The sequence below is a fragment of the Boeremia exigua genome (assembly GCF_020726555.1).
Source record: "Boeremia exigua strain MPI-SDFR-AT-0100 chromosome Unknown C7974scaffold_9, whole genome shotgun sequence".
NCBI classification, from domain to species: Eukaryota; Fungi; Ascomycota; class Dothideomycetes; order Pleosporales; family Didymellaceae; genus Boeremia; species Boeremia exigua.
Genome location: NW_025763526.1, coordinates 1,483,816 through 1,511,623, shown reverse-complemented (window position 1 = coordinate 1,511,623; position 27,808 = coordinate 1,483,816). Strand labels below are relative to the sequence as shown.

The 27,808-nt window shown below is 52.5% G+C and overlaps 8 protein-coding genes across 8 annotated transcripts; 5 read left to right on the top strand and 3 right to left on the bottom strand.

Annotated features, from left to right (window-relative positions):
• Positions 1 to 1,776: 1,776 nt before the first annotated feature.
• Positions 1,777 to 3,416, bottom strand: C7974DRAFT_435826 (major facilitator superfamily domain-containing protein; the record flags this gene model as incomplete). The annotated part of the gene is made up of 5 exons (XM_046145088.1): positions 1,777 to 1,952; positions 2,006 to 2,119; positions 2,172 to 2,663; positions 2,713 to 3,097; positions 3,147 to 3,416. 5 exons carry the CDS (start codon positions 3,414 to 3,416, stop codon positions 1,777 to 1,779), a joined length of 1,437 nt encoding a protein of 478 aa, XP_045994954.1.
• Positions 3,417 to 4,591: 1,175 nt separating this feature from the next.
• C7974DRAFT_378520 (uncharacterized protein) lies at positions 4,592 to 5,419 on the bottom strand (the record flags this gene model as incomplete). Its single annotated transcript, XM_046140412.1, has 1 exon — positions 4,592 to 5,419. The coding sequence occupies one exon, from the start codon at positions 5,417 to 5,419 to the stop codon at positions 4,592 to 4,594; it is 828 nt and encodes a 275-aa protein (XP_045994953.1).
• A 3,629-nt stretch (positions 5,420 to 9,048) lies between these two features.
• On the top strand, positions 9,049 to 13,970 carry C7974DRAFT_234906 (uncharacterized protein). The gene has a single exon (XM_046137428.1). The coding sequence runs from the start codon at positions 9,230 to 9,232 to the stop codon at positions 13,922 to 13,924; it is 4,695 nt and encodes a 1,564-aa protein (XP_045994952.1). The 5' UTR covers positions 9,049 to 9,229; the 3' UTR covers positions 13,925 to 13,970.
• Positions 13,971 to 14,313: 343 nt separating this feature from the next.
• On the bottom strand, positions 14,314 to 19,408 carry C7974DRAFT_474197 (uncharacterized protein). The gene is made up of 5 exons (XM_046146590.1): positions 19,044 to 19,408; positions 18,626 to 18,993; positions 18,268 to 18,575; positions 14,682 to 17,928; positions 14,314 to 14,538 (listed from the first exon to the last, which is right to left on the bottom strand). Exons 1-5 carry the CDS (start codon positions 19,171 to 19,173, stop codon positions 14,491 to 14,493), a joined length of 4,101 nt encoding a protein of 1,366 aa, XP_045994951.1. The 5' UTR covers positions 19,174 to 19,408; the 3' UTR covers positions 14,314 to 14,490.
• A 684-nt stretch (positions 19,409 to 20,092) lies between these two features.
• C7974DRAFT_316462 (uncharacterized protein) lies at positions 20,093 to 20,722 on the top strand (the record flags this gene model as incomplete). The annotated part of the gene is made up of 1 exon (XM_046138560.1): positions 20,093 to 20,722. The coding sequence occupies one exon, from the start codon at positions 20,093 to 20,095 to the stop codon at positions 20,720 to 20,722; it is 630 nt and encodes a 209-aa protein (XP_045994950.1).
• A 578-nt stretch (positions 20,723 to 21,300) lies between these two features.
• On the top strand, positions 21,301 to 23,310 carry C7974DRAFT_415679 (ABC1 family-domain-containing protein; the record flags this gene model as incomplete). Its single annotated transcript, XM_046143917.1, has 1 exon — positions 21,301 to 23,310. The coding sequence occupies one exon, from the start codon at positions 21,301 to 21,303 to the stop codon at positions 23,308 to 23,310; it is 2,010 nt and encodes a 669-aa protein (XP_045994949.1).
• A 263-nt stretch (positions 23,311 to 23,573) lies between these two features.
• On the top strand, positions 23,574 to 25,114 carry C7974DRAFT_399795 (DHS-like NAD/FAD-binding domain-containing protein). The gene is made up of 2 exons (XM_046142446.1): positions 23,574 to 24,104; positions 24,156 to 25,114. The coding sequence occupies exons 1-2, from the start codon at positions 23,672 to 23,674 to the stop codon at positions 24,878 to 24,880; spliced, it is 1,158 nt and encodes a 385-aa protein (XP_045994948.1). The 5' UTR covers positions 23,574 to 23,671; the 3' UTR covers positions 24,881 to 25,114.
• A 347-nt stretch (positions 25,115 to 25,461) lies between these two features.
• Positions 25,462 to 27,730, top strand: C7974DRAFT_234926 (uncharacterized protein). The gene is made up of 4 exons (XM_046137429.1): positions 25,462 to 25,486; positions 25,548 to 26,931; positions 27,005 to 27,490; positions 27,543 to 27,730. The coding sequence occupies exons 2-3, from the start codon at positions 25,693 to 25,695 to the stop codon at positions 27,296 to 27,298; spliced, it is 1,533 nt and encodes a 510-aa protein (XP_045994947.1). The 5' UTR covers positions 25,462 to 25,486; positions 25,548 to 25,692; the 3' UTR covers positions 27,299 to 27,490; positions 27,543 to 27,730.
• The last annotated feature ends 78 nt before the right edge of the window (positions 27,731 to 27,808 follow it).

The following is a 27,808-nucleotide window of genomic DNA, read 5'->3' as shown; positions in this document are numbered from 1 at the left end:
ACAAGTGACGCGTCACCGGTGTGTGTTCCGGTACACTTTATATCGGTCCCGTTGGTCAATACTCCAGACGACATGATCGAATCACGGAGGCCGGATTACTTAGGCCGCGCTGTGGTTACCCAATCGCTGTCAGTCGTTCCCTCCAATGGGTGTGGAACATAGCGCTGTAGAATACTGGTAGCGAGGCGGGCCGCCGAAGGCTACAGTTCCTTATATTTAAGAACTCTGCATGGACGGCAAATCTGCAAGACAAGAACGAGCACAGTGTTCCGATACCTTAGCGAACATTGTTCATAGTATAGACAAGGACTACGAGGACTGCTTTGGCTGCGATTTCAATAAGTGACATCGGAGATGCGGCTTTCTTCCACACGTCCCGCTGGTCTCTCGCGTGACAGGATGGGAGCGTGGCACGCTGGCTTGATAGATTGTGCCGGCGCGGCATGCCTACAACGGCACAGACAGCCAATCCAGAACATCGTAACGTTCTCCTAGTGTTTGTGACTTGCTGTATGCATGTATCAAGCCGACTTGGCCACAAGCAGTGTACTTTAGGCTGAGACGAACACGGCCGAGATTCGAGGCATGGTGTACTGATTACGCTGCGAGATGTTGCATCTGAAGAAGGCACTACTTGGACATATCTTATCACCGTCGAACAGTTTCATGTAGGTACTGTAAAGAGTTCTAGGTCCTCCGGTATCTAACTTCACACGTATAATCAGTCAATAAACTGTATCCCATTAGCGTGATTGTAGGGTGCAGTCATGCAGTATGTACCGATAACCCTGATCAAAGAGCACATGATTGCGGAGTCACTCCGGCATGGCCTCTCTGGCACGTTCAATGGCAAGATCGCATGGCCTATCGCTAGGATTGACGCAGGCCGATTCGTATTAGTGAATGAACTCGATCCAAGGACTTTTCAAAAGCTAAGACTTGACTACATACTAAGACTTGACTGAGCTGTTGACCACGCATAGGTACCGACTCTAACGCATTGGGCTTTCGGGCTTTCGGGCTTCCACGCTCTACATGTGGTAGCTTCAGGAGGATAAGGTGATATCTAATGTCTGAGTCCTGCTATACGCTTGGATCTTTCGCAATGATCTACAGAGGGGTTACACGTTGGACTGATACAGTGTGCCGGCGCGGCATGCACCCAGCAAGTCAAAGGCTCTATGAGAGTGGTGTAGCTGTTCTAGATTTGCCAAATTTTCAATGATTACCCGTAAGCTATCAGCCGGGGGAATACCCCCCCTGTACATGTCTGTTCATGCACATCTGCAGGCTGTACATCGGCGAATATTTCGGGGCTGACTCCATAGACTCTATCGTCAAGAAGGAAAGTTATGCTTGTCGGCGTGTCCACAATAAGAACCTCGCGCAGCTCGTCACAGCGCTAAGTCACCAGTGATTGGAAACAAAGTTTATTACCCGTTCCTTGTTCTACCTCTAGCGATTCTGCAGGTTGCGGAAGCCACTGTCGGGAAGTTAGTGATTCCTCTTGTAGACGTTCGACTCCCACTCGTAGGCTTTGACCTACAAAAGGACCGAAAGTAAGCGCTGCCCCTCTTGACTCGGGAACAATCGACATGCCGTCGATTTCATGGGATAGGCTACGACCAATAATGTAGGTTCTAGTCAGTGAAAGGCTGGACCCTTTGAGGTGAATTCTTTTCAGAGAATTCCAAGACTTCGTGAACAAGTCAGCGTATCTATACTGTCACACTCAGTGTCTGAACTCAGTTTGAACGATATCAAAATTTACATCCCCTATATACGCCATCCTTTGTTCTGTGTTTTCATCGTCACAAACCACAGCACGCACAGAAATGCCGTTCCCACCATTAGGCAAACTCCACTCCAAATCTGGACACCAATGAAATTCAAGTGACCATCAGGATTCGTCTTCAGCAGCGCACCAGCGATGGGCGCACCGATGAGAGTAGCTAATTTGCACCTTAGTCAACACGATGGACCACCTACCCTGGGCTTGACATACCTATGCTCGACACACTCCACGACATTCCAAGGCGTGTGCCTAGTCGAGAAAGATCTGGGGTGATGTTTGCGAACGCGGCAGACGGTAGGGTAACTAGAGCAGCGGAGAAGAATCCTGAAGGAGGTTAGCAGACCCATTTCCAAATTTCGCCCAAAGCCAAACTGACCCCACAGGATACTGAAAGCAATGAAATGTGCCTCCTGATCGATACTGATCCAGCACAATGATAAGATGGCGCTGGCGAAAGTACTTAGAGCCCACGTTACGATGGGTCCAAGCCATTGGGCGAGACCTCCAGTCACCAATCGCCCAAAGAAGCTTGCGGCGATCGCCATGACCAACGTGTAAAGACCCATACTCTGACTCAAACCCAGACGATCCCGTGCATACGTGGGAATGTAGAAGTAGGGTACGATATATCCCAGAAATGTCGAAAATGAGCAACAGGTGAATATGAGAAACAGTTTGTCTTTGTACGCGGTCTTGTCGAATAGAGATCGCGCCTTGCGTTTCGTCGCCAGAACGCTCGATCCACTAAGGAGGGCCGGGATAGAGAGCAATGCGGCGGCGAGCGCAACAAATCCTATGGCACGCATAGCCCATGGGAAGCCAGACGACTTCAATATCCGGTCAAACATCATAATGTAAACAACTCCGCCTACTGTATGTTAGTGACATCTTCCTACTCTCTTCCATATCGCACCTACCAACAGCAATCCCACTCATAACGATACCTAACGCGATTGCCCTTTTCTTATCAAACCAAATTCCCACCAATGCCAGACTCGGGATATACAAAAGCCCTGCTCCAAGGCCCATGCAAATCCCCTGGCTCAGAAAGACCTGCCAATACTGCGTGCTCAGGCTGAGCATCATAATACCGAAGACGACTAGAAAGTTGCCGGTGAAGAGCATAACACGAAAGTAGCCCAGATCGAAGAGTGGACCGGACAAAACTCCGAAAAATATCAACAGCCAGGCTTGAACCGTACCGATCCATGATATGGCTGAGGGCGAGGCGGAGGATAGCAGATCGGACTTATAGTATGCTTGGAAAGCACCATAGCTCAGCGTGAATCCCCAAATATTGATCTGGTGAGGTATTAGTGGGAATATACAGAAACCTCGATAGGCTGCACACATATATCATGAAGCCACCAAAGACTTTCAGCCACGCATGGAGGCCCCCATCGGGTGGCGGAGGGATGACGGACTCGGTCGTTTTAGTCGAGCGTGTGTCGAATGTCTTATCGACATGTTGAATGCCCTTCTCTTCGTCGTGATGCTGCGAATGTTCAACTTCCTGCGAATGTTCAACTTCCTCGGCTGACGACGGTCGAGAAGTTCGTTGTGACTCAACTAGACCGCTCCGAAATGGCTGCTTGTCCTTCGAGCATACTGATGATGGCATCTGAATATGTGCAAACCGTGTCATCTTCTTTGTGCGATTGCCGGGTGGGTTGTAGCTGCTGACGTTCGTTCTATACTTTAGGTAGACAATCGTCAGCGACTCTGGCTCCAGCTTGGAATACCACTGACTCCAAAGGGTTGATCTTCCGTAAAGCGATGGCAATTACATCAGAGGAGAGACTGCTTGAGGTAATTGGACTATGGAGCGAATTGGACATTCACACGAGACAGTCTGTTTTGTTAACAAGGGTCCCGGTCGATTGCAGCCCACAGGAACAAAGTCGTACATCATGACGATTTCTAAGCGTTATTACCGTTAATGCGGGGATAAATCGTGGGCCGAGGTCAGGCATCGTGGAGTCGTGCGCTAGTTCTCTACGTTCGGCTGCAGCGATTGGATCATTTGAAAGTTTACGTAGAATAATGCTCAGGAAAAAAGTGGGAGGTTTAGGCGTCTATGAATTATCGGTTCGTGTGAATTTCTCAAGACTAGGCGTTGTCACGCCTTTCAAATACAGCCGGGACGCTCCATACTTCTAAATTCTCAGAATGTAAGAAGATACTAGAACGAACCTGTGTCTGCGATGCATTGTCAAATGCCTCATTGTTTTTGGAACGTTTGCCTTGACTAGGCCATTGCACGATGTGCTGTCAAGGTACAGCGACGCTTGGCTGTTATTTAGTGCCATCGTTAGTAACTCTAACGATCGTTGGATTGGTATCTTCCAACGTCGATGAGCGTAGCAAAGACCCTGAAGTTTGGTGTTGAAGCTACAATGCTCGCGCCGGCGACGTGCAGCAAAGCATATGTCCGGTCACTTCTTTGACCTTCTCTGTGACACGTGCTGGGGTGGTGAGGGTCGAATCGCCCCTGGACATAGAGCAGAAGAGAGCTCGTAGCGCGTGAATAGAAGATCTTGGGGGTGAGCAGAAGGGAAACCGGGAAGATATCACCGGATCCGCGCGCGCAAAAGGCTTGGACTTAATGAATGTATTGGTAGAGTTTCGAAGGAGCGGTAACCAGCCAATATCATCGAAAGACGCCGAAGCAATGTTACTAAGAGTTCGATGGTCCTGCCTCATGCTGTCTTGCCGAGCCGGACCAAGATCATTCGGTCTCGGTACTGCCCATCGCTCCAGGAGAAGTGGGAAGTAGAAAGTGTTTTGAGTCGTTGCTTAAGCTGCAGGCTTCGCGAATCTAGCCTTCCTTGCCTCTGCGGCCTTTCTGTCAGAATCGCTGTAGCGCGTCGAGGTTGGTGCGGCGCGTTCCCGGCGGGGACTTCGGCTGTCCCGGCGACTGCGGTCGTTCCTGTCATCGCGTCTGCCACCTCCACGGCCAGCACGCCCAGGCTTGCCTCCATCACGACGCTTGTTCGCACCTGCGTCGTCCTTATCTTCCCGCCCACGTTTCCTCTCGCGCTCAGGCAGGGCTTCATCCAGCCCTTTGACCTCGCCCTTTTCTCCAAATTTCTTCATGCGCTCCAACTTCTTCAGTCCTTCGTCGTCCTCGATCTTGGTGCCAAACTTTAAGGCGCGCTTCTTGCGACGCTCAATCTCGTCGTCAATGCTAGTGGCTGCAAGGCCTTGCGCATAGTTAGGAGCGGGCTCCTTTTTCTCTTCGGTTGCGATGTCAGCGCCTTCTGTAGGCGGCTGCACGGAGAGATCATCGGTCTTCGCGGGATCGATGTCAGCTACCTGGTTGGGAACAGCTTGAGGATTCGGCGGTTGACCCTCTCCGCCAGCCTTCTCGATTGTCTTTTCATTTGTTGTGACTTCTTCGACTACGGCAGGCGCAGCCTTCGCAGGCTCATCGTCATCCCAGTCAATTTCGTCCTCGGCGTTGACTGCAGGCTTCGGATCAGCAGAAACGCCGGCAGAGCTCTGGTCCTCGTCATTTTTAGTGAGACGGTCGACCATGTCGGCCTTCTTGCCAGCATGTGGGAGACCGCGCTCTTTGAGGAGCGCCTCAAGCTCGGCATTTTTCATCTTTGCGTATTCGGGCATCTTGGGCGCGTTTCAACGGTGATAGTGCGCGATAAAAGTGCGATGCGACGCGATCTGTCTTGACGCGCAATCGGAACGGCGCGCGCAAAGCTGGACGGTGAAGCGGCAGGTTCGGTATGTGACAGTCGCTGTGTTTGAAAAGAAGAACGGGGAGAAGAAAAGCCCAGAGATTTGTGTAGGCTGAACAAAGGATAGGAAAGGCGCGACGGCGACAAGTGATGCTGTTGAAAGGGTGAGGCTGGAGGCTGGAGCTACTGTGAGCTCCTGCCTTGCCAAGGCGCACTTACTCTTTACGGACAAAGCTCTGCTTTGCTTGGAGTGTGGCCTTCGACACACACAATTCATCAATGAATAATGATAAGCATGATACCGACGAAAAGATTTTTCAATGTATGGTAGGAGATTTATCATTGGCCTGTTCAGGAGCAAGGTCTACGCCTCTACGACTCCTTGTCTACTCTGTCCAGCCTACCTACCTTGCCACGCTCAACCTTCACATCTAAGATGGCAGCGGACTGATCCTTTATACATACTTATGTTTTTCGCAACGGATTGGTGACAAGGTTTTCAAGTTTCTGAACCGTAGTTGGGGCTTAATTATACTATTCCATGTCTACATCAAGATCAGGCCACGCCGAAGCATGGATTTGATCATCGACGAGCGGTGCAAGGCGAGTACCACGAAGCGTAAGGCTCATTTAGTAGTTTGTAACCTATCAATGCGACAGCTCGCGCACTCCAGAAGATTGAGGCATCTCCGTACTATTGCAGTGACAGACCTTCCGAGCTCGAATTCCCTTACTATCAATCGGTAGTTTATGAGCTAATCGTGCCATTTCGGTGTCCCAATTTGATAGAACAATGTCTGAAGTTATTGTAGTGCTGACCGTATTTCAACAATGAGCACCCATGCCAACAGTCGAGGAATCACCCGGATTGTGACCAACAGCAATTTGTCACCACGATGTTGTCGCATCGCTGTCTGCTGGCCCACGGCTGAGGCATATGGCATATATCTACCTAAGAGGTGCCGCCAAATAGGCTCCGAACTCAGCTGTTCGCAGGGTCAATCAGAGGTCGATCTTTATGTTGAGGCACCGCAAAGTTGAGGATGGTCTGCGAGCAAGCGGACAACTTCACATCGACATGAATTGTCCAAGGGTTGGATGATCTGCGACCAGATCCACAGTGGACACAACGATTCACTAGTACCACACACAACTGATTCGCAGATATCTCCCACGCGCCGTGCCGTCCTCCCTCTCGTGCCGAACGGTCGCGACCAAACTTCGCTGTGAGCGCCTACGCTAGAGAAGTGGAACTACACATACCTATGCTCATCTTATCTTCACCGCTTCGCGGCTACTCGAAAGACCTGCTTGGTCAGATGGGAAGCACGAGCATCGTGCGCAGTGGAACATCTGACACCGATGCAGTGAAGTGCAACACAGGCTTGCGGCACTTTACTAAGGCAAAGCCTGCGGTTTGCACCATGGGGTAAGCGGTTACTGGTACACCCACATCACACGATCGTTGCTTTGGTTAAGCACACATATGAGTGTGTACACAACAAATCGACACAGCATTTCTGTGCTCATGTCCCATGACACCTGTCGCGCTATCAAGAGCTCGCAGACACAAGATGCTTTAGTGACAAGAGTGTCTACTTGCCTGGCGAAGGAGAATTTTTCGCTATGCAAACTCCTCAGCCCGCATGCCTTATCCTGGCCAGTGATCGCAGTCTATGTTGATTGCGCATGTCTATTGGCAGAGTCTCAGATTCAGACTGCCTGCATGTGGTAAGGTGTGATCCCGTGACTGAGATGGCATGCGGGAGGCAGTGGATTCGGCACACTGGTAAGGACGAATGATCGTGGAAAGACTGGCAAAGAGACTCGGTGGCTTGTCGGCAACCTGGATGGTGGGACACACTGGTAAGAATCGCCGTCTCCTCCCCGGTGGACTACCGAAACTGTTGAGGAAAGGCGAAGGGACCTTCTCTTCGAATATTTGGCAGAGGCAAGTGTTCACAGCAGGATTGCTCGCGGGCTTGCGGCGCCTTTGATGTGTTGTCAATTGTGGCGAGCGTAGATCACGGCACAGCCTCAATTTGCTGCAGCTAGTACGTTTTGATAACTGCACTTAGCCACACTTCAGCTTGCATGGACGGTCACTCCGACTCGACCATGAACAACATGGCGACTACATGCTGTCCTGCAGGTTGTGGTGATCCGTTGCAACGGTTACAAGAATAGCAGCCGGCATTATGCAAAGGCGTCATTTTCGCTCCACTGGGTCCATACAATGCCTAATGAGTATGACTCCTCCGCTCGAGAAACCCAAGCCGCCATTCACACCTCGCGGCCTGATTGACCCGTTAGACTTGCCCTACTACAAGGCCTCGAGTAGGGGATGGTGGAGGGTTCTCAACGGATCCGGTGGTTGACCGTTCGAGTGGGCTGCATCGATCTGTCTATAGTGTATATTGCTCCTGCCGATGCATTTAGGCAAGCGGCCTGATCGTCGCACATGGTCCAATGAATCAGAAGTACAGTGTGAGCTGAGGAGATGTTGTGGTTTGGAGGGGAAATCGGGGTCTGCTATGGTCGTCGACCCCACTCAGGGATGCCTCTCGCCAGGTTTCTTATCTCAGCTCATCACTAGAACAGCCTCTGCGTGAAGCAGCTTCAGAGATGAGCTCATAGAGCGGGAGGCTTCAACCGCCTTGTCACTGGCTTCGCGACGGCATTGATGGGTTGAGTAAACGAAGGGCAGGGGCAGCCGATCAGCCAATTGGGCTCTGCACTTACAGCCGCCGCGCAGGGACTCACTACGAATCGTCGCCCACCATCAGGTTCCGGACGGTCGACTGGCTGCGCTTTGTCCTCGAGCCTCCACCCGCTTTCTCAAGCGCAAGCGCCCGTAACTGAACCAAGAATGCTTTCCGTGCCGGGGTCAGCCCAAGTGCGCAAGGCCATGGGCTGCCATACTGTCGTTGGGGGTGTCTTGCGCGTGCGCTTGTCGCGACAGGATACTTATCGACGCCCTGCTCACCCCGCAGAATCCTCGAAAAGGCTCAGACCCAACAGATCACGACAGCCGGGCTTACTATACACTGAATCGCTCTTCGTATAAACTAGAGATCCCTTGGATAAGCAGCCAGGCTGGCCTTGAACGTTCCAAAACGGCGACTCGCAAGCCCGCCCCACTGCGGCGACGGTGAATTGAACCCCCCACAGTTAGACGGCAGGCCCTGAGGGACGTGACGGGACGCGTGAGCCCGTGCCGGGATACTGATATAACGTCTTTCCTTGTCCGCGTCGCTGCTCGTACACACGCTTCGCTGTCGATTTTCGCTCCAACCCACGATACCCTTGCACAGCCCCGTCTTGATCGGGCTTTGCCGAAGCAGCGCCACACCTTCGGTGGCGCCGAAGAGCACCAGGCATCGACCAAAACTTGCCTGGGTCAAGTGGCCGCTGCGTTGTACATTCTTGCTGGATGACTTATATTGTTTGACTGCCGATTTGACCACCCCGGGCCATATCGAATTTGCCACTTCGCCTCGGCAGCATAGACTACCCGCTGTCGCCCACTCTACCGATCCGTCTGACAGGATATACCCGAGCTGAGTACTGCTGACGGTCCCGAGCATTCGATCGTCCCAGCAACTCGAAACATCAGGTCCCCTGCGTCGTTGGACCCTTCTTCCAAGAGTTACACAGCTAGACAAGCACATGCCTCCATGAGGTACCCACAGCACACAACGTTCCGCAACACACATAGTCGGGTCACACGAAGCTACCCGACATGGCTTCCTATAAGTCACAGTATGGTCCCCCAAGGAGAATAGACGATAATACGCCCATCACACGGTTACCAAAACGATACATCACGCCTCCTACTATCACATCCCAGCTACCGACTAGTAGCAGCCAGTCCAAGTTGCAGAAGAGGAGGCCCTCGCGCGATGAGCCAGCGCGGTCAGAACGCGGACTGCCGAATCAGAAAGAGCCCACACCAAGAGTCAGCTCGCACCAAGCGTCTAGTACAGCCGCATCTTCAACCCTCCAAGCTTCAGGTTTTACATCTTACAAAGCGAGGTCGACTAGCTCCTCAACTCGACTGCCAAAGCTTGAAGTACCCACGAGCACTCGAACACCTTCTCTTATCTCAGGATCTTCCGCATCTACCATCGAAAGCCCTCGCTCGAATGTTTTGAGGAGAAACCAGCCTGGCGTAGGAGTTACAAGTAACCGACACACGACACGAGCTCGAGACGGCTCCATGTCCTCTCAAGAAGGCGCCCGGCAAGCTGAGAGCATTTCAGGTGACTTCAAAGATCCTTTCATCGAATCTGTGTTCGGCATCACTCTACCGCCATCCTCCAGTATTTTGGTCCGCTCCGAACTCGACCTTGAGTCTCCCCAGAACGGCTTGTACGACAACATCGGCCCTTTGGATATATATCCTATTCCAACACCCCACTATGCAGTTTCAGCGACCCCCTCCACACGTTACGCAGACTCTCCCGGAGCTTTCAGCATCTCATCGGCTGCGACTTCGGCGACTTCTTACTCGCCAGCCACAGCTCTATCGAAATCTTCTCATAGAGCTAGACAAGTAAGCCCATTGGAGAGTCGACCACCTGTAAGCCGACACCGGGCTTCGGAAGAGCCCAGCATCCGTATAACACATGGACTGTCGACTGTTCGCGAGTCGTCTACATCATCCTCTTCAGCATCCACTGTTGTAGCTGATGCAGGCAGGGTGGATCTGGTGAAAAAACAACTACCCACTGTTCCACAAAGCCCACCAGTATCCAAGGCAGCCCCAACAGTGCAGACGAAGCCTCGGACTCAACCTGTGCCAGAGCTTGCTCACTTAGCTGAGTCTTCTCCCGTATCACCGCCGAGCTCAAGACGACCATCGCGGCCGAGTAGAGATGGAACGCCCGAGATATATGGACTCCGAGATCCTTCTCCAGTCATCCAGAGTAACATGGCGAGCTTTCCAAACCATCACAGGCGAACAAGTTCATCAGACTCAAAGTTCGGGTCCCTCTCCAGCGCGAGGTCTCGTATGGCCGTACCGATCAAAGCTTCTTCACGTAATCCTTCGCCGATCCCTACGTCAAGCATTCCTGCTACGCCCAGTGCACTTAAACGTGGGACAACACCAGATGATCAGAACGAGCGTGATGCGCACCGATCCAGCACTCATCCAGCTCCAGCTCCCAGCCCTGGCAAAAGATTTGGGTTCTTCTCTCGACGTACGAAGACTGATCCAGCACCGCATTCCAGCAAATCGGAAAGTAAGCTCGTGCGTAAAGGACCGACAGCAGGAACTGGACATGAAGGGTATGGAAGACATGCAGCTAGGGGTAGGAGTAGCAATTCGGTAGGCGCAAGCATTGGACGATCGACCAGTGCAGGCACGACATCTGAGAGCTTGGCTCAGACTCCATCGACTCGCAAGAGTAGCATGACTAGCACAACTAGCGGCGAGATGGACGACTTTTTCCTCAACAGACTGGCTCCCGTAATCCTGCGGGGAGCCGGTAGCAGTTCGGAACTGACACGCAGTCCAGAACCGATGAACAGCAGCAGCAGTCTGGATGTATCGAGCCGTGCAAAGCTGCCAATGGGCAATACAAGTAATGTCACAGCTGAGCCTGTAAGCGTCAAAATCCGACCTAGACTATTACCCTCAGCAATGCCGAACACTACGCGCAGTCAGTCGCCAGCAAAGAAACCGTTGAGAAGGCCGTCGGAAAGTGATGATGACACAAAGAAGTCGTTCCTACCCACACTCGCATCAAGACGGACTTCGCGCGCAGTCAAGCCTGCAGAAGGCGGTTCAAGTCTGCCAAGAAGTCGTAGTATTTCCAAGTCTCGCAAAGACTCTGCGAGCGACGAAAGCAGCTGGCTTCGCCCGTCAAAGAAGACCAAAGCCGAGAAAGAGAAGGAGCGACCTAAGCCGTCAAAGTGGAACTTTTTCTCGCGTGCCCACGCAGCTCCTCGAGTCGAAACACCCGCGACGCATGAAGATAACACTACAAGCCCAGGGCCTGGGTCGAGATCTGTTGCGCACTATGCGCTGATGGATGCGCCGTCCAGTCTTAACATGCAGGATATCGAACAGCTTATGAAGGAAGCCGCAGGCAACACCGACACAGAGAGCTTGCTTTCTGACAATGATTCCATGCGGAGAGAGCGCATGCAATCGATGCTCCTGCCACCCAAGCCCATTCTGCCAGCTTTCGCCTCGCCTTCACGTCCTGCATCACCTAAAGTTGTTCTGCGGTCAGATCAGTCGCCGCAGCGGTATGTCAACCTAAGGGTCAATACCGATGTGCAGCCTGTGTCTGAGCCATCTCCAAGGCACTCACAGGCCGGCACGATTTTCGACCTCTCACCACCTTCGTCGCCGGTCACTCAGCAACTAGACGCCAACAACGAGGCTGCGCCATCGAGCGCACCGGCTCCTGTTGCCTTGCGTCTTTCTCAGCATGTAGATCTCCCTATAGAGAATCCAACTCCTCAGGATACAGCACCCCGGAATCTCCCTCGTCCGAGTCGATTGCCACAAGTCGGGCGGATTCCTCAAGTAGTGTCGACCCGCAGCAAACTCTGTCGGCCCTCATCTCGGTCATTTTCCAGACCATTCGTCACTGATCAGCCTCGTCCGATTGCCCTCCCACGCACATCTTTCGAGTCGATTGGGTCGATAGTCGCTACTGCTGGCCCCGTTGAGCCTTTCCCGATACTACAAGGACTTGGTGCTCTTTCCCATGGCTCAGCCATTGCGACTATCAGCCCTCTCTCTGAAGAATCCCGTCAAAGCGAGTTTTTCAAGTTTCCGCCGCGCAAAGACTCAGAAGTGTCTTATTCGAGCAGCTCGGGTGTCTGGAGTTTCGCTCCTGTCGCCGGTACAGCCGTTATTCCTCCTCCAGAAGCACCATTATCAGATGACGAGCTTTGGAATGAGTACGACGATCTGCTTGACCAGGTCGTCTCGCCCGGAGGCACAGTCAGGAAGGCTCCAGCACGCAACGAGCGTCTTTCAACCGAGCAGCGACCCCTCAAGACGAAAACTTCATGTGTATCAATCCTTTCTGGCACCTCGGGCAAGGAGGCTTCGGTACCCTCGGTGCACATTCGTCGGTCTCGATTGCTTGCAGCTCTGTATGCGCACCAATCCCCGACTTCCTCAATGGCTCTGTCCGACGTCATCAACGATTACAGCGATCGCAAGCTTAGTGTGATCGACTCGAGTACTGGTAGATTGAGCCTCCCTCTCAGTCCCAGTCTGTCTACGGTCTCGGCCCAGAGGTGCTCGACACGGACAAGCTTGCCTGTGTCTCTGCCACTGTCGGACAGGCAATCAAAGTTGTCAATGGTCTCGCGGTCTGATAAGGATCGCAGTAGCACTACGGCCACTCGTTACAGGGACGCACACCTCATGGACATTGCCGAGGCCCAAACATTTGGTCATGCCTCGATGGCCGATCTCCGATTTGGTGCTTTGATGACAAGTAAATGGCTCTCATTTGGTCGCGTGCTATTTAGCCCTGTGCACCACCAACTCAAAGATGTTAACGAAGATCGTATCCTCGTGATTGACGGCACTGGCAAGGATTGGTCCTTCTACTGCGCTCTCACCTACTCCGACGCGGCCGTATACGACCTCGGTCCTGCTCCATCATCTTCATCTTCGACTGACAGGACGTCCGCGCCGCCAAACCATCGTCATATCCGCCACTCTTCTCTCACCAACGCTTTGCCCTACCCGCAAAATTTCTTCGCTTGCGTTGTTCTTCGCTTTCCTTCGGCACAAAGATCGACTACTCATCACTTCCTTCTAGCTGAGGCCAAACGGGTGCTTCGCCCAGGTGGTTACCTGGAGTTTAGTGTGTTAGATCTGGATCTTGTCAACATGGGTAACCGTGCGCGACGTGCGGTGCGTCAGCTGAAGATGGACATCCACCGTGTTGATGATAGCATTTCCCTCCGGAATATGAGTGATGAGATCATCGCGGGTCTGGGCCGCAAGCGCTTCGTTGAATGCAAATCCTGCGTCGTAGGCGTACCTGTAGCTGGAAACCTACCGGCTCCAAACGACGTCAATCATCCCATGCGGAAGAACAGCACAGCAAGTTCTCGCAGACGAGCCGACAGCAATCTCCAACCTTCGATACCGAAGTCAGAGCCATCTTTCTCCGACCTTCTCAAAACCTCAACACCATCTGCATCAACCGACAGAGGCATTGCCGATAAAGTCGCACGCGTTGGTCGCTGGTGGTACTCTCGCTGTTATGAGAGTATCGTGCTGCCTGACTGGGAAGGACCAGATGGACCTTTGCCAAGCGACATCCTTAAAAACAGCATCTGGCGCGACAACAACCTCATCAACGAATGCGAGGAGCTTGGCACGAGTTTCCGCATGCTCATCGGCTATGCACAAAAACCTGAGGTTGGCCTCAGGCGTCACGTCAGCGTCTAACCCCCCTCCAATCTTCTTTCGATCCAACCGAGCTGTGCTCTAATTGTCCAGGAGACAGACTTTGGCTACACGAATTTTTAATGGGCTTTGTTTTATACAATGGGAGCCTTACTGCGTTCAAGCGTTGCGTTTTTGTTTTCCTTATACCCTCGTTGCAAAGGGATCGCATGGCATTGTACAGCATTACTACAGCTCAACGGCGCGAGCCTGGCCTCACGATCTCTGACATCACGACAACTTATGTAATCTTCCCTTTGACCGTCACGTTGGATTTGGACATGCTGGTAATGGACAACTAATGGGTCTGCAACACTCAAGATACCCTGATGAAACAATACGTTTATGTACTGACGAGCATGATTTGCAATGGCATTTATAATATTCAAATTGTACAATTCCTTAATAAGCCTGTTGACTATTCTACTTGACGAGTAATGTGACTGATATTTGAGCCTGTCAACGAATTTCATGGGTCTCTTAATATCGTATCAGGTATCCTAGGATCTAGTTCGGTCACGGAGTAGCCACACTTTCGGTCTCTGTGCAACTATCGTCTCGGCCGCGACTTATGGCATACGGAAATAAACATGATACTCCACAAAGCCGCCCACCATCTAGATGACGATGTCAGCAAGATCCTGCAGACTCAAATTCAAGGCATGAGAGCGATGGCATCCGCATGCTGTGTGTACACCGACACCAATTCTCGTCGTTCTTAGTCTGCTTGGCGCGGCACCAGCCGGTCTCACAAACTCACCCAATCCATCCAGCTCTCCAGGAATCTCAACCGCCCGTCTCTAAGCACCTCCTCAAACTCCTCGAAGCTCAACAAGCCGTCTCCTAATCGCTTCCTGTTCTCCTGCTCCACGGCTTCGCAACTCGCCAGCAAGCTGATGTACAGCGGAGATTCGGGGTTCTTAGCGCTGCGCCGCAGATTCGCAATCAGAGCTGCCGTTTGGTCCGGCTCGGGCGCGATCGAGTAGAAATTTTGAGTATGCGCAATGTGGCGGCGCGTGTAGGACATCGTTTGCTTGCCGTTAGGCGATGTGGAAATAGAAAGAGTTTGTAGCCAAGGTGTGTCCGTCACATGAGGAACTTTGATTTTAGAGGGAACGGGCTCCTGCGAGGGTGCTGGAGAGGCGGCTGTTTCTACCTCATCTCCTGCCTGAGAGAAGTCACGGCTCGGTCTCGGGGTTATTGGGGTGTGGCTCAGTGAGTCAGAGGTGTGCATCACAAGGTGACTTTCGCTGTCCCGGAGTTCTACACCTGAACCCGGCGTCACAACAGGTGGCGTGAGTTTTTCAGCTTCTCCCTCTTGGGTAACCGGATCCTCGTCAGTAGGGTGACGGGTATCGACGAAAAAGGGGCCCTCTGGGCCGATGCGAATCCGTATGTTGTCGTTTGCAAAGTCTTCCATATCTCGATCAAAATCTGACGATGGGGTTGATTGATGTGAGGTTTCTACACCTTCTGTTACTCTGCTCACTTCAAGGTCGGCTGTTGAGTTGGGGCGGAATTGCGGCATCGTAGGATCGCGAACCAGCACAGGAGATGCACTGCGTGGTTCTGCGCCAACACTCCCTGCTTCAAACGCCGTGCGATCTGATCGGTTCAGCAATTGCACAGTAGCTGACGTCAATTCTCCATAGAGCTGCTCCTTGAGCAGTTCGGCGTTCCATTCAGCCGTACCACCCAGAGTATCTTCCTTGTGGATCTTGAGGTCGTTCAAGGCAACCCGTTCGGCAGCTAATATTGCCGTACGAATCAGAGACAGGTACTCTTTCGTGTTCCTGTTGTAACTCTGGCGTCTTATAGCTTCGAGTGCACCCATGTTCATATGCTGGCAGAATACATCAACCATGCCCTTGGCAAATCGAAAGATGCCTATGCGGAATATCTCTGCGTTGTGTTTTCCCCACCCTTTGTCTTTCTCCAGCAATGTATCGATGACCTCGGCGTGGGTCCGGCGCTCACTGCGCAGACTACGGGCATCCAGTGCCATATCTTCTCTGGCCCGGAATAAAGGATCGAGTAATTCGTTGAAAGCTTGCTGCGTAATTTGATACAAAACTTCTTTCCCAAGGTCTCTTTCGAGCTCAGGGATTTCATATCCGTTCCATTGCTCGCTGGCCGGCGTTTTCGAGACGGACTTGCTGGACCATTCTTTATGGTTCACTTCGTCCTGGAAATGCACTTTTGAAGATCGGCGACACGCAGATTGGTCGATTGTAGGCTCTGAGGCTGAAGGGCCTGCGCAGCCGTTTGTGGTTTCGTCTTCATCGTCTGTTATATCCGCACCGGCGGGCCTTGTAAGGCCTTCCTCCTCATCCAGAGTAAATTCACGCCTAGCCCATGCCTTCTGTACTAAACGCTCTCCGGCATTCGGCCTTGACGATCCATCAAGTAGCTGATGGATCTCATTGGCTTCGATGACGGACTTGCGAGTGGCGCTCTCGAACGGAGTGTCTAGAACGACAGGGGAGGTTTCGTCGAAAGTACCATTTTGTTTCTGTACGAAGCTGACATGAGGGGCATTTGAGGTGGGGAGGCTATTGGGAGGGAACACAGAGCCTAGGGGCTGACCAGATCGGACGGTTTCCATGCTATTGCGCACTGAAAGCTCTTCTGTCAATTCAGCAACAAAGTTCCGAGTAGCTTCCTTCTCAATCGCGTAGTAAGCTCGGAAGACTCGGAGAACATCTCGGCGCGAGATATAACCATCGCCATCGATGTCGTAGCCATTGAAGACGATCCTGGCCTTGACCTTCAGATCGGTGGTATGCATACCGTCGATACCCTTGATCCATTCTTCGAACCCAATGAGACCGTTCTTATCGCTATCATAATACTGAAAGATGCGGTCATAAATAAGATTGGGTGCAGCGATAAAGCCATTATATCGAGGCACAAAGGCGTGGTTAAAAGCGCGTCGATCCAGTGCCCAACAAACTTTGTTAGGATCATTCGACCATTCGGTACTTGCAAGGCAGGTGAATTGATCCCACAGCGCCTCGATCTCTTCTATTTCCATTTTCGTTTCCATTGCTAGTCGTCTTTTCAATGCCGAGTTGACCGAGTGATGCATCATGTGCGGCTTGCCTGGGTAAAGCGGTTCTTGTTTCGCCAGGGACAGGTAAGGTGCTGGTACCCGTATTTTGTAGAAAACATGAGTTTTGGCATGAGCATTTGTAGCTTCGCACGTAGAACAAAGGTCAAAGTCGACGCAATTAGCACAATGCCACCTGGTACCGCGAATGGGCTTCTCATCGCATGAGTTGCAAGTGATGCCTCGGTGTATGACGCCCTCTTGCCGTGCGCGATCTTCAGCAATGTGGTACAAGGTACGCTGCAATGTCTGTCCTTCGGGGTCGATATCCTCACCGTCGCTATCGTCGTCGCTGTTCCAAGATATGTCTGTCGCTGCAACACTTTCGACACCGTCTGTATCAGCAGGGCGTGTATCGTTCAATCGCTGCGTGCGCCTCTCCACAGCACGAGTAACAGTAGCAGGGGTCGGCAGTCTGTCACTAATCCACCGAGAGACTGCGTCGACTTCTGCAGGAGCGAGCGGGCGGCTCGAAAAGCCCGAGTCTAGCAGTCGATCGAGGAACACATCGTATAATCGCGCCGTCTCAATCTCGATGGTGTCTTCACTGGCATCTGGTGCCGTAGTCACGAGCAGCTCTCGAAGCTCATCTGGGGTGATGAGGTTCTGAGGATCGAGCGGAACCACGAGCCCGAGAACATTGTATTCGCCTAAGGTGTTCACTTCGCTTTCGAGGCGAGAGATTATGCGTGTCGTTCGTGATGGGCGCCGTTGTGCGTTGGCTCGCCGGACCGCGTTACTGCGGTGCAGCCCATCGCTGGGCGCAGTCTGGAGGCTACCATATAGGAGGTATGCGCTGTAGGCGGCCGCCACTCCGGTCAGCACGAGTATGGCAGGGCGATAACGGGTGACGGCGGTCGGCGCTGAGCTCGACATTGGAGGTGGTGGAGCTCGAGAGCTATTCGGCTTTCAGTGAGCCAGTGAGCATTGGTGCCGCGTCAGCAGGGCGACAAACAAATGCAGCAACAGCGGTGCTAAGAGGTGAGCGCAAGAGCTCCAGCACCGCAGCTACCTGTTTGACATGTTCAACTTGGGTAGTCGTGCCTTAGCATTCAGGCGAGCATGCGAATGGCTGCTGTTCCAAGAAGTGGCCGTTTGGCCGCACGTGCCAAACGGATCTCCACGGGCCCTCATTGGCGCAAAGGCTTGTCCTTTACTTCTGCATCACAGAACTCGAGATGCCGAGATGCGCGTGAGAGACAGTTCTTTTGATGTAGATAGTTGTTCAAGTGTTTACCACGCAGAATGTCCGCCATCTATCCTCAAGTCTGACCCAGTCATGAACGAGCTAGCCTCGCTGATCAGGAAAACTGCAGCACCACGGTACTCTCTTGGTGCTGACAGCCGCCCCAGCATGTTCTGTGTTGGCCATGATTCCTTCCGATCCGGAAACTTAACGAACAGCTCCTCCACCATCTGCGTCACGATATATCCAGGTGAGATGGTGTTGACGCGGATGTTGTGCTGGCCCCATTCGGCTGCCAGATTTCGACCGAGTTGGATCACGCCCGCCTTAGATGCGTTGTATGCGGAGCAAATCAGGCCCTGTTGTTTTCGTCAGAAACTCTCATACGCAACGCTGAACAGAGACGTACCTTGTTGGCGATGGTCCCAGACATGCTGGCGATGAGCACTATACTACCACCCTTACCAAACCTGATCATCTGCTTGGCAGCTGCTTGGGCAGTCATGAAGACACCGGTAATATTGACTTCAAACATGCGGTTGGCATCCGCGGCGGTGTACTCAAGTGCTGTCGTCTCCTGCTGGATACCGGCGGCGGCAATCAGACCGTCCATCCTTCCCTCAGCGTTTGCAATCTCCTCTACCACTTTGTGGAGGCTTTCAGAATCCCTCACATCAATCTGTCGGTATTCCAATTTCGAGTTCAGTTCTTTCTTCGCCTTCTCTGCAACGACATGGAAGTCCGGGTGGGGCTCAGGCAATCTGTCGAGAGCATACACTGTTTGTTGCATCAATGGTTGAACCCTCTACAGCAGCTATGCAACGTACCAATTGCGCCGGCCTCCAATAATGCTTCTGCTTGCGTTAAACCAAGTCCACGAGCTGCACCAGAAACGAGCACGACTTTGTTCTTCAGGCTGAACTCAGGCAGACCAGGAGTGAGACTTGGTGAAGTCATCTTGAGAAGTAATGTTGCTGATTGCCAGAAGCTAATGGTCAAGACGTGAAAGCTGAAAATGCACCAGAACACCGTGTTGAGGGAAAAGTACGAATGAGGTCACTGAATATTTGACGCAAGGGGCCTGCGACTTTTTAAACCACATTATAGACGCCGGACGCAATCGCAAGGTCACCAGACGACTGATCTGAGAGGCCAGACCATGCCATTACCTCCAATTCGCGCCACAATTGTGTGGTAGGATACTGAGAACTCGAGGGCGGGGAAAGCTCCTGTCGACGGAATGACCCAATTGGGAAATGCCGCACGCGTAATGTCTACCGCCGGAATGCTTCCTTCGTCTTAACAGAACCGTTGCGGCGTCATTATGAAGCAGATCTAGTACTTAAGAAGCTCGAGACGGACACGTGGTGCGAAGTCGCATTGTTGCGAGAGATATCGGGCCTGCTTCCTGCATGCGTACTTCTTGAAGTTCAGTTCTACGAGAGCTTACACGAGTCAGACGTCAGTGGTCTAGTTGTTGTACCCCACGGCATCTCTATATACCTTTCGCTCTTTGGATTTGGGCAAACACCCAAGGCCACAAGTAAGGTAGACATGAGAGCTATAGAACGGTCGGGCTACTCTTCCTGTCGCCATTACGACCAGATTCTGACATCAATCCATGCAAGCAATGGCCTCAGAAAACAATATGATCAGCCAAATTCTACTCGAAACTGTCTAAGTACCCAGGAGCAATGGGGTGTAATTCCGACTATAGTGCTCTCGCTTGAGCACTACATGTTGAAGCAGACCCGAGATGTTTGCCGTTCGAACTTTGAGCTCGCTGATGCCCCACTTAGCCCCACCACCGGTACCAGATGTGAATTCAGTCGCAGAAGCATAATGTTAAGAATTTGTCCAGCCTACAGCCACCAAAATGAACACTGCCAGCGACGTCTCTCCACCTCTGGGTCCGACTCAGTTAGCAGCAGGCCACGCGCCTCCAACGCCACCTCACGAATCCGCTCTCGATGACATTTATGGATCTGCGCCTACTTCGCCCTTCCTTGATGCGCAAGCTTCCGACCGCGCTCATGAAATGCTCTCAGACCTACCTTCACGCCAGCGCACACTCGATGCTGATGCCTACCGCGAAGGCTTAGCTTCAGCAAAGGGACAATACGTGCAAGAAGGCTTCGACGAAGGGTACGCGGTGGGCGCTGACATCGGACTACGAATTGGCTATGTGTTGGGTGTACTTCGAGGCTTCGTGGGCGCATGGAAGGGGCGTGATCAGGACACATATTCCGAGGTCCTCAAGCTGCACGAGGAGGCACAGAAGGAGCTTGCCATCGAGCAGCTACTAGGGCGAACCTGGGTCGACGAAGAAGGCATCTGGAAGTGGGAGGTCCACGGTGCAGACGGTGAGGCTACATTTAGGGAGGTAGCTGCGCAGCATCCTGTCGTACAGAAGTGGGACATCAAAGTGGAGGAGCTGGCGGCACGCTGGGACGTCAATCTGAAGGCTGTGGAAACGATGAGTAGTAAGGAGGAGGAGCAGGCATGATGAGCTTGCAGATCACACCAGAAAACCTAACAAGAAGGCATCTGCAGCTCATGTTGAGACCGTCAGTCGCATGGGTTGTCGCGTATCGAGTCCAGAACGCTCTTGGCTACGACGACCATTTCGGCGCACTCGTAGTGGCTTGAGTGCTCCATGACACGAACGAAGGGAATCGAGCGCCTTCAGAGCTACGCCTGCACCTGTTGCACCGTGCCTTAATGCTCTATACTCGGCGCTGGAATAACACAGATCATCTGTGAACGGCGGGTACATGAGGGCGGTGGTGCTGCCAACATGTGGAAAACACCCACACCACTACTGGCAGTGCGTGCAAACGAATCCTAGTCTCCAGATTTGAGTACTGGATGTCAGCATGTATATACTTGATATTGACGGAGTGTTGGCCTGGTCTGGTCGCGTCGGCAGTCGGCCAAAAACGCACGGACAAGGGCCGCTGCTCAAGATGCCGTCATGACTTGCGATCCGATATCGAAAGAAAGACGGCTACCTACAAACTTCGACATGCTCCTGTCCCACATTCCGCTCTCGCCTCACTCGCTGACCCTCTCGTCGCGTCAGCCATGATACATGGCCTGCTCGCTCTGCGACGAGCACATGCATGCAATGTCGCCTCGCAGCTAGCACGCCCATATCGCACCCCGGTGCCATCATCACAGGCCCTCGTGCGCCGCATACAATCGCAAGCATGGGAGCCTCTCCGCCCCCCAAACCCTGCCGATCTCCCCAAGCCGAGGATTCGCAAAGTTAAGCCGCCATTTACGAAGCGGAAATGGGTGCGCCGTCTCGCCGCTGCTACTGCCCTTATTGGTGTTGGATACGCCATAGACAGACAGGTCTACGCTTCGTCTTTGACCAGATCCCTCCGCACCTTCAAGACTGGCCTCGTGATCGGCCTCGACTACAAAATCAACTTTCGCCCCCACCCTCCGTTCGCAGACAGCGTCGAAGATGTACACAACCGCAACGCGGAGCGCATCTTCAATCTGCTGCGCTACAATGGCGGTCTTTATCTGAAGATTGGCCAAGCGATCGCTATGCAGAGTGCCATTCTGCCGCCTTCGTTCCAGAAGATGTTTGCGAAAATGTTCGATGATGCGCCGCAGAATGAGTGGTGGGAGGTTGAGAAGGTGGTTCGAGAAGACTTTGGAAAGAGCGTCGAGGAGGTGTTTGGTGTAAGCTTTTCGCACGATCAGACACCGGGCAAGGGTGTCATGGAGAAAACCGCACGAGCGAGCGCAAGTGTTGCGCAGGTACATTGGGCGCGTCTCGCAGACGGCAGGGAGGTTGCAATCAAGGTACAGAAGCGTGAGATCGCATCGCAAGTCGGTTGGGATCTTTGGGCGTTCAAGGTTGTTGCCAAGGCATACACCTGGTGGTTTGACATTCCTGTCTACACACTCGTACCCTACATCTCCGAGCGCCTGATGCTCGAGACCGATTTTGAAAACGAGGCAGACAACGGCGAGGAAATGCGTCGTCTTGTTGCTGGCGAACCACGATTGAACGGTAGGGTATACATTCCTCAAGTCTACCGCGAGCTTTCGAGTAAGCGCGTCATGACCGCTGAATGGATTGAAGGTGTCCGTCTGTGGGACAAAGAAGGCATCACCAACAAATGGCGCGGCGGTTGGCGACGCGGGTCTCCTGGTGCAGGAGGTGTTCAACTTCCACCCATTCCTGCAGGCACGAAATACGACCCCGACGTGCCCGCCGACGCGCCCAAGAACGAGATCATCAAGCCCAGCCGTAAATCTTGGAAGGGCAAAGACGGCAAGGGTGGGCTGGGCGTGAGTCTAAAAACTACGATGAATACCATCGTCGACCTTTTCAGTGCGCAGATGTTCCTCTGGGGTCTCGTACACTGCGATCCGCACCCTGGCAACATCTTCATCCGGCGCCTACCCTCGGGTCAGCCTGAAGTCGTCCTCATCGACCACGGGCTGTACATCCGCATGAACCCTGAGTTCCGGCACCAGTACGCTCTGTTCTGGAAATCTCTCCTCGCATTCGACAACGCCACCATCTCTGAGATCGCAGTGTCGTGGGGCGCGAACAATCCCGATATCTTCGCCAGCGCGACGCTGATGCGCCCGTACCAGGGAGGTGACAAGAGGGTCATTGAGGAGATCAAGAAGGGGGTTCGAGGCAGGGACGCAGCAGAGCGCGCGTATGATATGCAAGTTAAGGGCCGCGATGCGATCAAGTCCATTCTCGGAGACGACAAGAAGTGGCCTCAAGAGCTCATTTTCATCGGCCGCAACCTGCGCATTGTGCAGGGCAACAATCAGTTTCTCGGCTCCCCGGTCAACAGGGTGAAGATCACAGGGCTATGGGCGAGTCGCGCGCTAGCCGAGAGCAAGGAGCTGAGCTCAGGCGAGCGGTGGAAGAACTGGGTCAAACATCTGAGGTTCCGCATTGTTTTGCTTTTGAGCGACGGTGTTTTCTGGTGGTCTAAGATCAAGCAGGCGTTTGGGGCTGAGAGGGGGCTAGAGGATATCCTCGAGGAGCAGATGAAGACCATGGCGAAAGACTTCGGTGTCGAACTGAATCATGGTGTGTTTGAGGGGTAGACACTGGTGATTTGTATGATATGAGAAATCTGTACACAGACCTCAACTGTAGTTCTGCTGTAATCAACCTGGAATAGTGAGTGTTCATGTTTGAGCACCCATCATGAATTGCCACGACTTCCGATCTACATAATACAAGCAAGGGCAGATCGTGCAGCACACATCCCCCACAGCCCACGTAAGACGTCAAACTTAATGCCCACGTACCCGTTGCGGCTCGATCCCCACGCGACATCTCAGATCTCGCACGGACTCCAGATCCTCCGCTGACATCACCACTGAGAGCGCGCCTCAACGACGTACTGCCATCCACAACTCTCACGATGGGTGACAACACACACCACCCTTGCGCGCGCGAGCAATGGCCATTCTCCGCGTTCCCTACACCGACCCCCTGCCGCTTCCCAGGATAATACCTGCAAGCGCAAGCTCGACATCTGGCGCAATTGCAGCGCTCGTTGACTTTCTATCACCCTCGTTGTCCAACTCCAGGCCATACCTACGCGGCACTTCGCCAATCAAAAATGGAAAGACGTTGTTGTTGACTGGTGCGGGGATTAGTGTTGCGTCAGGACTGGCAGATTACAGAGGTCCGAACGGGACATACACGCAGAACAAGACGTATAAACCGATCTACTATAACGAGTTTTGCGAGAACCACGAGGCGAGGAAGAGATACTGGGCTCGAAGCTTCTTAGGTTGGACAAACCTGAATAAAGCCAGGCCCAACAAAGCGCATGCAGCTTGTGGAGATTTGGGACGGTTAGGCGTTGTTGGGAGGGTCATCACACAAAGTAGGTGCACTGCTATCTCCGTACAAATGACTTGAGCTGACAGGTTGGAAGATGTCGACTCGTTCCATCCCAAAGCGCATCCCGATCTCCCCACCACGGAGCTCCATGGCTATCTGCGCAATCTCGTATGCATAACATGCCGAAACGAATACGACCGCCGATTGTTCCAAGATCAGCTCGCAAAGCTGAATCCAGCATGGGCAACGTTCCTCGAAGAGATGCTGACTTCTGGCGCACTTGATTCCGAGAATCCCGACGAGCGACGGAAGAAGGGGATGAAGACCAACCCAGACGGAGATGCAGATGTGCCAGACGCGCCGTACACGACGTTCAGATACCCACCATGTCCGACATGTCTACAATCGCCGCCGCAAAAGGCCACTGGCGGCACGCTCAAGGTCGAGATAGACCAGGACGGCGCATGGAAACACGGTAGTGAGGGCGGCGTCTTGAAGCCGGCAGTAATCATGTTCGGAGAGAGCATACCGGCATTAACAAAAGTTGCTGCTGAGCAGGCTGTAGACGAGGCCGGGAGGTTACTGGTTATTGGCAGCAGTCTTGCAACGTACTCCGCCTGGAGGCTGGTCAAGAAGGCGAAAGAACAGGAGCTTCCAATTGGAATACTGAACATGGGTGGAGCTAGAGGCGAGGAGGCGTTCTTCACCAACGTGGAGGATAGCAACACAGGGCGAGAGGCAGTAAGAGTCTCGGAGAACGTGGAGAAGGTGCTGCCGCAGGTCGTGAAGATTCTAGAGAAGATGAAACTAAGAGCATGAATGCAAAATCTCCCACAATGAATACCAAGGTGCCTTCTACTGAGTTGTGGATGGCATCCGTCAAGGAGACCCCACCGCGACATCAGAGTCACGTCTTCCGCTTGACAGCCAATTGACGCCCACTATGAGCAATATCAGCACACAACCCGGCCTTAGTGTGAAGCGGCAGCCTAGCGCCACCCTTGCGCATTTTGCTGATGCGTTGGCGCTCTGAAGGACTCATGTAGGCTGTGCATCTCAGCCTGGTTACGCCGACCCCACAACAACACTTTCATCGGTCTTGCTCTATCCATCATACTTCTCTCCTCGGTTTTTCTCAATGCTTTCAAGGATTCGGTACTTGTTAGCTGAACTTTGTGTGTCAGCTCCCTTCCGTCACATGTTGTTCTATTGAGATTGTAACTGGACATCGGTTTAGCTGAACACGAAGGAAATTAAGCAGACTCTTAACGGCAAAGTCGTAAGCAGATTGGGAGCCCGCGAGATTTGCATAACACAATTGTCAGCCCAACATGGGTTGCTCGGTGGAAGATGTTGATCGCGGCGACGCTGTTTGGTATTGCTGCTCGTGTGGCGACGGACCGATCGGGGTTTGGAATAATGTGTGTTCGTGTGGCCATACGTATTGCCACAGTGGTGGAGGTTATTTAGGGTTAACACTAACCAGCGATCGAGCCAACAATGGTATCGGCTTCCAGGACGAGCAAATTGCTCAAGATTCAAAAAATCTCAAGCAAACGCACACACGATCACCGACTCAATCCTCCTCAGATACAGAAGCTCCGGGGTCTCTCGATGATGCGTTTGTGCATATGTCGGAAAGACAAGCTCGACCGCAACCTTCGCGGATGCAGCCTAGGCCTAGCGAAGAACCTCCACGGCGTTTGAATAAGAATGAAATCGAGCTTGGCCATCAGGTAGTAGACACCAGCAAGCATATTCTACACCCTGATGATGCAAGCATGAATCGTTCTTCCTTAGATCAAGAACGCGACCCACTTCTCGGTAGCATCCATTCGAGTCACACCTCACGGATCTTAGAGCAGAATCATAGCCGCGATTGGCGTGGATACAAATTCCAGGGAGAAAACGCACTTGAGAAATATGGAACACCAGTGGATACAGAGCTAGAGAGCGCCGACAAGGTGGACTCATTCTTTACAGATGTAGAGTCCATAGAGATGAGTCAGGCACACCACGATGGTTCAGGAGAAGGGTATATTGGAACCAAGGTCTTGGGCGAGGAGGTTAGCCAACAGGTATTGGACTATGCGCCGTTTCTACCTGTCGTTTATGATACCATGAATGATACAGAAGATGAAGATGAAGATGATCGTCAGTCCATACAATCCGCCAATTCGTCAACAACACTTCTCTCCACACTCAGCGGTTATACCGCAGTGGAGATGGAAGGTGCCACCATCGAGCTCCAAAAAGTCTTTCAACAAGATACGGGCCTCATCAAACTTTATCAGAAGGCTGTTGGGGATAAGCTAATTGGTCCCCAAAGGCTGCAGCGAAACCTCGAGAGATTGCTCAGGAGGATGGCACGAGATCTGAGGTTGGAGGCAGACAAGGAGTTAGAGAAGCTTACTTCCCGCTTTGTGTCTATGAAAGCCGAATACGTAGCACATTGCATTGTGGAAGACTGCCACTGTAAGCCTATCACTGTGTCGCAGCGGGTTGTAAACGGGCAAGACGACAGCGCGGACGAGGTTGAGGTCCGCGAACAGCCCGGAGGTGAAGATTTGGATCACATCGAGCCTATTGACGAAGACCACTTTGAGGATCTTGCTGTCTTTCGGAACTTCTTGGTCCAAAGTGCTGCTTTCCAGTCCTTCCGAGACCGGCTGACCTTATTCGTTATACCAAAAGAAACGCGATCACTCAACACCGAGACTCAATCAAAAGACTCTGACATCAAGAAGCCTGGAGAGAAATCCCAAGCTGCTTGGAATTCAATCTATCGGATGTACCAAGCCTTGATCAGAGTAGCAGGTTTGGTAGAACTGCCCCTACAATCAAACCTCATCCGAGTTAGATGGCAGTGTGTAAGTTACTATATGTACTCCATATGTTGGCTACAAGCATCTTAGCTGGCAACGTATACTAACGACCCTTCAGAGATGTGGCGATCACTTCTCCAGCCGCGTGCAGGAGTATCGTCCTGAAGGCATTGGTAGACTCCAAAGACGAATGCAGCGTTCTGGATGTCTGAACGTCACTTTCAGTGATTATAGCCAAGATTCGACCGAGACCAGATACACAGTCCGATGCCCAGCTTGGCTCCGATCGGCTTGCAGAAGTCTGTCATCCATATTGTCAGTGACTTCGAAGGAAACAATGTGTCTGCCCCAACACCATGCTTCGAGCAAGTCCAACTCAGCCACAGCTCCAAGACCAAGCTTGTCTACTTAGCAACAAGAACGGTATCTCATGGCCTGTATGCACCGCACACAGCACCATGTCAACGTTGTCCAAGACCTCCTGAAAGAAGTCATTACCGATCGGGAACTTTTCTGCTTTCTCAGAAATCAATTGAAGCGGCAACATAGCGGATTAAGAGCTCTGCTATCAATGAAGCGCGTCCAGAATATCTTCTTTGTCAAGGTTCGTGGGGAATCATGTTCAATTCAGCAGCAGCTCCATTGACGCTACACAGTTTCGCCTCCGCAAAGGAGGAGTGGCAGAGGTCCGCCATCACAACACGTGCTGCAACAACCACAGCTGCGAGTGCATACCGCCCCGGCTTAAGGTGATGAAACCGCCTATGGGCTCAGGAGAGTATGACTGCAATCCTCCAGGTCCACCCGATACCTGGCCGCCTGTGTGTCCTGAGTTTATGATGCACATGCTCCACTCTCCAGACTGCATAGCCAAGGATGACTTTTCTATACTAGAGCAATTACCAAAGAAGATGCATTGCAG